The 8,878-nt window shown below is 46.0% G+C and overlaps 1 protein-coding gene across 1 annotated transcript; it reads right to left on the reverse strand.

Moving 5' to 3' along the window:
- Positions 1-3,732: 3,732 nt before the first annotated feature.
- h1-0 (H1.0 linker histone) lies at positions 3,733-4,758 on the reverse strand. Its single transcript, XM_066683055.1, has one exon. It carries the CDS (start codon positions 4,420-4,422, stop codon positions 3,823-3,825), a length of 600 nt encoding a protein of 199 aa, XP_066539152.1. The 5' UTR covers positions 4,423-4,758; the 3' UTR covers positions 3,733-3,822.
- Between the last annotated feature and the right edge of the window lie 4,120 nt (positions 4,759-8,878).

Raw genomic sequence — 8,878 nt, forward strand, 5'->3', positions numbered from 1 at the left:
CTGAACTGGTTGAGGGCTTACAGACAATGAATGAATGAATGATGTCTATTAAACGTATCAAACGGCATAGAACTCTGAAGCAAACTGTCTATTACGTAGAACCCAACTGCTGTAAAATTACAACTTTCAAACAACCTGTTTTGGGTTTAGATTTATGGGCAAGTTAATTAATTCATCCATTCACTGTCTGTAACCCTTATCCAGTTCCGGGTCGCGGTGGGTCCGGAGCCTACCCAGAATCACTGAGTGCAAGGTGGGAAGGGGGCGCCAGTCCTTCACAGGGCAACACACACGCTCACACCTACGGACACTTTTGAGTCTACAATCCACCCTCCAACGGGAGAACACACCACACAGACAGTCACCCGGAGGAAACCCACGCAGACACAGAGAGAACACACCACACTCCTCACAGACAGTCACCCGGAGGAAACCCACGCAGACACAGAGAGAACACACCACACTCCTCACAGACAGTCACCCGGAGGAAACCCACGCAGACACAGAGAGAACACACCACACTCCTCACAGACAGTCACCCGGAGGAAACCCACGCAGACACAGAGAGAACACACCACACTCCTCACAGACAGTCACCCGGAGGAAACCCACGCAGACACAGGGAGAACACACCACACTCCTCACAGACAGTCACCCGGAGGAAACCCACGCAGACACAGGAAGAACACACCACACTCCTCACAGACAGTCACCCGGAGGAAACCCACGCGGACACGGAGAACACACCACACTCCTGACAGACAGTCACCCGGAGGAAACCCACGCGGACACAGGGAGAACACACCATACTCCTCACAGACAGTCACCCGGAGGAAACCCACGCGGACACAGTGAGAACACACCACACTCCTCACAGACAGTCACCCGGAGGAAACCCACGCAGACACAGAGAGAACACACCACACTCCTCACAGACAGTCACCCGGAGGAAACCCACGCAGACACAGAGAGAACACACCACACTCCCCACAGACAGTCACCCGGAGGAAACCCACGCAGACACAGAGAGAACACACCACACTCCTCACAGACAGTCACCCGGAGCGGGACTCGAACCCCCAGCCTCCAGGACCCTTGAGCTGTGACAGAGACACTACCTGCTGCTCCATCGTGGCCTTGGCGACTTAGTTACAAGCTTAACTTTAATAATAAAAAGCACCTAAGCATTGTAGGCCTTAGATCATCAACAAACTCGCCAAAACATGGAAAGAGGTTTATCATAATGTAGAGGAGTATTAAAGTACAGATACACAAAACAACTACTTAAGTACAGTAACAAATTACATTTGATTCTAAACACAGAATCTCATTTAACAACGTTAAGGCTTTCACTGGAGGCAATGTGTATCCCCCACACACACACAAACTTACCTTTACGTTTACATACATATATGATTCATTATTTCTGAGTAATGTAAAACATGTCGCTGTGGTCTGAGGTGAGTCCTGTATCTGCTGTGTGCTGCCTCATTCAACACAGTGCACTGCGCTCCACGAGGCTTTTCAAAGCAAAGACACCACTGCAGTCATTTCGTTTACATCCAGATTTCCCTCACCTCTTGGGCTTTTGAAAGGACAAAGTGCTTTCTGCCGTTTCCATCAAATAAACCAAGCTGAAAGTGCTTACTTTGCTTAAATGGATGTTCCAGCAGAGAGAGAAAAATGTGTAAACTAAAGCCAAAACAAACCTGAATTTTCAAGTTGAAACCCTGTTTTTTTTGTGATTTAACTAATGGAAGAATAGGAGAAGGGCTATGTCTGAAAGAACCTCTTCCTTTATAGTCTACGTCTTATTATTCACAGTGTCCCAGACGTCCAGCCCGTTCTCTGAACTCCACCCTCTTCTTTAGTCCTACACTCACAGCTCATAATATAGTTATAGAGGTGACCAAAACACACAAAAATAATTTCATAGTCAAATACTTCACACTCCGACTGGTTTGAGGATTGAAATGTGTAAAGGGGGCATACTGTGAAAAAATCACTTATTCAGTGTGTAAACATTAAGGTGGGGATCTGGAGCCCACCAAAGCACACACTGTGAAACCACCCAGTCAGTTTTCTGTGCGCTGCCTATGTCATGACGCATGGGATAAAACAAGTCGTTGTGATTCTGCTCTGCCTCTGACAGAATTGCCCCGCCCCCTCATCTAAGTCTAGCCAATCACAGCGCTGAACTGCAGGAAGTTAAAGAAAGGCCAAGATAAACACAAAAACACACTTATCTAATAAATGACATACAAAGGAAACATGCAAATACAAATAGGCAAATACTTTTTAATGGTTTATTTTAAATGCCCTAAGCACTGATATTGTTCATAGCAAGATCCAGTCCTAGCACAGTTCATTAATGTTAATTAAATCAGAGTAAAGGTAAATAAAAGACAGCCGTAGTGTATGACAGGGTACTAGCCAATTGAGAGGCTGAACAGTCCTAGTGCACAATAAAAGTCCTGGCGTATGAAATCAACACAACTTTAAAATCTACAATTATTATATTAGTTATGTTCCCTAATTAAAGAATACAGAATATGTACGCTTGGAGGTACCACAACAGTGACCTAACAGTAAAGCACAGATGTGTAGCAGTGCTACTAGCCAATCCCAGCACAGGATAGGATCTATTAGTCAAGCCCAACATATGATTGACGATATTAACAATCCCATAACAGCAATTATAGCAGGTAATATCATCAGGAGAGATATATTAGCCAGTCCCATCAAAGTACTACTATTCAATTCAGACACAGGAGAGGTAACAACCAATCCCGTCACAGGAGAGATACTACTAGCCAATGTCATCACAGAACAGATCAATTTAACCAATCCAAGCACAGTAGAGGGACTGCTAGCCAGTCCCGCCACACTAGAAACTATTCGAACCAATCCGAGCACAGGAAAGGTACTACTAGCCAATCACAGCAGAGGAAGGCGGGATTTGTCGTTCTCCGTCACAGCGTCTTGGCAACGGTGAGCGAGCAGGGAGTGGTTGCCTTGGCAACACAGCTTCATCTCCGTCTGCATTGTTAGCGTGAACTTCATTAGCTTAAAGGACAATAACCGGCCTTTCCCGCTTTCGTTCTTTTTCCACTTTCTTTCACACACTCACAATCACTCATCTCCCTCTCACACAAACACACGACTCCAACAACCATTTACAAGGATGAGAAAAAAGTTTATTGTACAGTATTTAAAGGTGTTTGGACAAGTATCACAAGTACAGGCTAAAATCTTTACAACAACCCGACAATGGCGATGAAACATGGTTTATATTTGGTTTTTTTTTTTAAAAATGGAGAGTTTGGAGAATGTCGGAAACTAAGCTTCTGCAGTCCCTTTCCTCCGACAGGGGGCGGTACATCACAAGGCAAAAAGCAACACTCATTCAGGTGTCACCATGCATCATCTTCAGTTCTAGTCCTGACCGAGCAACGCTTTTGTTCCACATTAGTGTCCAGATGTTATTAAGAGTCGTCCTTTAAACGAGCGTTCAGAACAAAATAAACAGAAATAAATAATGGTTAGCCACATCATTGCGATAAGTATTAAAACCCTTGGTTTTATTTCTGATGGATGCTAGGGTCTCGTATCATCTGACAATAGTGCAAAGTAGTGGTGGAAGAAAGTGTAAAAAGGCTGCACAGAGAGACCATACAAAAATAACAATAATGATAATAATTATAGCAAAAACAACTTCCTCAGAAAAGTATGTACAGTAAGCTTGAGGGCGTTTATTTAATTTTTTTTTCACTGTGTGGATTAGTCAGTCCGAACTTTCTTTTTAACCATTTGAAAGTCCCTTCACTTCTTCCTCCCTTTCTTGGCCGCTGTTTTCGGCTTGGGCTTGGCCGTCTTCACCTTCTTGACTTTGCTCGCCTTGGCCGCTTTGGTCACCTTCGGCTTCTTCGCCACTTTCTTTGCCTTGACGGGGCTTTTCTTCTTCTCTGCCGCCTTCTTCACTTTCACCGCTTTGCTCTTCTTGGCTTTAGCCGGGGACTTGGCCACCTTTTTGGGCTTGGGAGCCTTTTTGGGCTTCGGAGCCGCTTTGGCCGGCGACTTCTTGGCTTTGGCGACCACTTTGGGCTTGGGCGGCTGCTTCTTGGGCTCGTCTGCTTTGGCGAGCTTGAAGGAACCCGAGGCTCCGATGCCCTTGGTGTGGCGCAGCAGACCGCCGGCCACCAGCCTCTTCAGGGCCAGCTTGATCTGGGAGTCAGCGTTCTCTCCCACCTTGTAGTGGCTCTTCACGTACTTCTGGATGGACTGCCGCGACGCCCCTCCGCGGCTCTTGTCTGCCACGATGGCCGCCTTGATCATGTCCGAGTACTTGGGATGCGACGTCGATTTTTTGGGGCTCTTCGATTTCTTGGGCTTCGCCGCCGGCGCCGCTGCTGTCTCGGCCATGGCTAGGCTAACTTTTCACAGTTGTCCGTTAGGTCCGTTAGGCAGTGGGATCCGTCGGAATTCAAAAACAAACAACGGGGTAAAAAAAAATTAATCCGCCACAGAAAGTAGAACTTCAAGTTACTTCTGTAAAAAGCAGTTCCCTCGCGAAGTCGGCTCGACGTTGTCAGTAAATAAATCCCTCTTTTGTCGTTTAAATAACGTTAACGGGACGGTAGAAGCGTGTGCACGTTCCCGAGAGCGAGTGTGTACGTGTGAGTGTGTGTGTGCGAGTGTGTGTATGTTATTCTCCCGTAGAGCCTATGAAGCCTCCACGCGGACGTGATTGAGAACACCAACTGCCAGCAGCTGAGCGAGCGGACTCGCATGGAGCCCCGCGCGCGCTCGTTTGTGTTTCTTCCTTCACGAACTGTCGCCGAATTCTCGCGGCCCGCTTCGGCGCGACCTCGCGCGACCGCCCCGTCCCGAGCGCGGGAGTCCCGGCCGCGCGCGCGAGCCCGTGTCTCGGCCGCCGGTGTCGTGCGACCAACTTTTTTTTCGCGAAAACCGACTCGGGGTCGTGCGCGCCGCGGCGCATTTTGCACCATTCGGCTCAAATGGACCGGCGCCCGCGGCTCCGAACCGCGCGACGCCGAGCGCGTGCGAAACCGCGATCCCCGCCGCGCGAGTCGCGCCCGGTTCGGTGCCGGCTCGGCGTCGTTTTGGGTTTTTAATCGGCATGCGGAGTCGGCCAACTAACACAGCGCTGCCCGCGAGCCCGCGTGACGTTGTTCGGGTTATTTATCGGTAAAGCTGGCCGGGATCGAACACGCGTGAATTAAAGTCGGTCCAAAATCACAGCCGGGACTCGCTCGCGACCGGGGGTCTGGAGGGAACCGTGCGGGGGTCGCTTTTTGAGGCACAGTGGCGGGTAAAGCGCAGTGCTACTGCGCGCGTAGGAAAGTTGCCAACAGACCCAGTCCCGGTGCCGGAGGGGCTCGTGAGGGGCGGGGGGTCGCGTTACGGTCACGGTTAGCACTGTACGGAAAGGACCGTTGGGGGGACAGGGGGCCGTCGGGATTGTCTCGAGCCTGAGTTTGAACACTTTGGACAGACTCCTTGTTCTGTTCTGTCCCTTATGTTACGACCTCACTGGACTGTGGGCTCTCCCTTTCCAGGTGAAGTTGGAGGTCTCGTGTCCAGTGTGTCCCCGTGAAGACCCCACGCGTGGGTTGGTGTTTGTGCGGTTTCTGCGTGGAGTGTTTTTTCCCTCAGAGCTGAAACTACCCGAGCTCGGTCTTTGTTTACTTCGCACTGCTGCCTCAGCGCCATCTTGGGGCTCCGGTTCGGAGAGAGTTCTTTCTTCACTGACACCCCTCACATAAAAATAACCACTTTAACCCATCATTTAGAGCTAATTACTGTTTATTTGTTTGTTTGTTTTGCTCATAGAGAGAACTTATGGATATTTACGGACTGATTTATTGTTTATGGAGGAGCTGGTGGTGACTGATCAGAGATTATCATTATATTGTTAGTAAATGATTATAGAGTCATTTACATGAGCACAGTGACCTTACACAAGTAGACATCCCTGTAGAGGACACACACACACACGGACTACAGGTTTATTAACCGGAAACCCAAGCATTAAAAAGGAAATTAACAAGTACTATAAAAAAATAACAAAATTATGACTTTAATTAGTGAAAATAAAGATGTTTAAGCATGATTTAATAATAAAAATTAGCAAGCAAAACGTATTAGAATATATTTATTATTGTTATTATTATTAATTTCACTGTAATTATGACCTCCCTGTGTCTCTCAGTTTAGTTTTATTTACAGCACTATAACTGCAAAAAAAGAGGGGGGGGGGCTAAGTACTGTACGAAATAATACATAATATTGTAATTACGAAAACAAAATTGTTTTATCATTCTAATAATAAACAAATAAAACATGTTCTATTATTTATATATGAATAATGATTAATAATTACTTCATTATGTGTGTGTGTGTTGTGTCAGAAATGAGCTTTAATAATAAAATGCAGACTGGGATTTTTGGAAGCTGAAAGTACGAGGCTGTATCCACAACCACACACACACCACTACTACAACACACCTTTCAGACACACGATAGTGGTGTGCTATTTTGACATAGGCTTCTAATTTGTTCGGTAGTATGCAGTTTTGGACGTAGCCAGAATCACACACTTACTCTTCGGCCCGGTTCCGTCCTGCAGCGCCCCCTACAGAGTCACCGGAGTCATGAGTGAGAGAGAGAGAGAGAGAGAAAACATGTAAAAGGTTCTCATCCAGCACATTATATATATATATATATATAAAGAGTAGGTTATTAATATTCACGGCAGTCGCCTTTATAAAAGCATCACTGAGTTCAGATGCTATGTTGCATGGTTAAATAAGGCCGGCCGAATCATAAATACCACAACAACTCAAGAGTTTCCACTTCCTGGAAAAGTGGAGACTGGTTTTCCAGTCATGGAAGCATCTGGAAAATGAACAAACTGAAAATAACAATAATAATAAATCTTGGAAATGTAGTTATGTCCCCAGAAAATGTACAGATATTAATTAGTTAATTATCTAACTAATCTAAAATGTAAAGAGCATGATTAGAACTAGGCTCTTTAGCACTGGCATTAGCACAAGTGCTTTTTGTGCTTAAGAAACCTGTTTGGAAACTGCTCTCAGTGACGGGCTGGCTGTCCTAGGGGTTCCCCTGCTTGGCCACTGGAGTGTGCCTGGACTAATGCACTGGTTGGGTATTTTGGATGTATGACCTCTGGTGGCTAGATAGGTGAACTACAACAACACAGCCGAGCACTCTGAAACCTTTAAAACACTTGCTGTGATCAAAATTGCTCATTAGTAGTGTGCTATTTATTGAGGCTCTGTTTAGTTCACTAGGTAGTGTGAAGAAGTGAATTTCCAATGTCCGTTGCTTAATAACAGTAGGGTCACGTCTCTGTTTTTTTTTTTTTTTTTGGGGGGGGGGGGGGGGGGGGGGGGGGGGGATTGAGTGCAGACTGACCAATTAAATGTTTACAGAGAAGGTTATCGACCAATAACGGTAGCTCTACAGTCAGACCGTCCAATCAGAAGATTTTAGGCTACTTCACCACGCCCCCTTCTCGCTCAAGCGAACCAATCGGGGTAGGGGAGGGCGGGACTAGTTTGTGAACAAAACTTCTCGAAGTTCTGTGTAAGCGCTAGAAAAACAAAATCCCGGACGTTTGTGAAATTCCGCCCGGACGTTTTTTTAAGTCTAAAAAAGAGGACATGTCCGGGTAAAAGAGGACGTCTGGTCACCCTTAGTAACAGTGAAACTTGCGATGCATTTTGGTCCTCATTCAGCTCATGTAGTAAGCTATTATATTTACTATAAATTATAAAAGAATTGTGGGAGACTGCAGTGCCTCAAAATAACACTTGAATGTGACGTTACAATTCAGACACAGCGAGAAAAATAGCTGTCGTATTCAATAGTGCCGTAAAATGTAAATAGGCAGCCATTTTGGACACAGCCTCTCTGTAAAATTGAAGCTACCTAAGCACACACTGATGTAATTTATACTGCAGTATCTTGTGTTATAATTGGAGAGGGAACTTTGTCACTGATAAATAGGCTACTGTTTAAACACTAAGTACAGAGTTTCAGATGATTCTTTGGAAGCAAGGGAAACATGGGAATTATTCAGGAGCTTAATGGATTGGGTTTCCACGGCTGGGCAGCTGGCCTCATGCCTAAGGACCCCATGTGTAATGCCAGGTGTCAGCTGAAGTGTGTAGCGCACTAATATGGGACTACATGAGACTCTGGAGAAGGGGAAATGCATTCTCTGGAGTGTTGAATCATGCTTCACCATCTGACAGATGAATCTGGGTTCGGCACATGCCAGAAGGATCGTGCATGCCTGTATCCGTAGTGTAAACTGTAAATCTGAAATAGCCAAGCACCTGGCGCCTATCGGTGAAGGAAACCCAAACAATCCAGAGTGCGTCCAACTTTGTGGCAACAGTTTGAAGAAACTTGGGTGATGCTCCCACTCAGCTTTACGGTCCTGGTGTTGATTCTCACCTCGGGCCACGGCCTGTGAGACCTTTAGTGTGTTCTCCCTGTGTCTGCAATGGTTTACTCCAGGTGCTTTGCTTTTTTACATTCACTTCCATTGAATATTCAGGTGTTTTTCCCCCATTCTCCTGTAAAGTTACCATTCTTGGAGATACATGTTTTGAATTGAGCAGCAGCAGTATGCGGACTTTAACCCCAAGAAGCATGTCCATGTTTGTGTCATTCCTTACTGTCCCTATATTGTTTTGGATGTTGCACCAAGGACTTGAGAAGTGTATTAATGGGAATCACTGCTCTATCACACAGCAGTGTATTAAACATTATTTGCTGCATTTTGTTTAAAAAAGAGAGAGATTCTGTCAAGCTGATGATTAAT

Source organism: Hoplias malabaricus, chromosome 10 (genome assembly GCF_029633855.1).
Source record: "Hoplias malabaricus isolate fHopMal1 chromosome 10, fHopMal1.hap1, whole genome shotgun sequence".
Classification (NCBI taxonomy): domain Eukaryota; kingdom Metazoa; phylum Chordata; class Actinopteri; order Characiformes; family Erythrinidae; genus Hoplias; species Hoplias malabaricus.

What these genes read in the sequence shown, in the direction of transcription:
- h1-0 (XM_066683055.1), bottom strand. Translation starts at nt 4,422, where the DNA reads ATGGCCGAGACAGCAGCGGCGCCGGCGGCGAAGCCCAAGAAATCGAAG.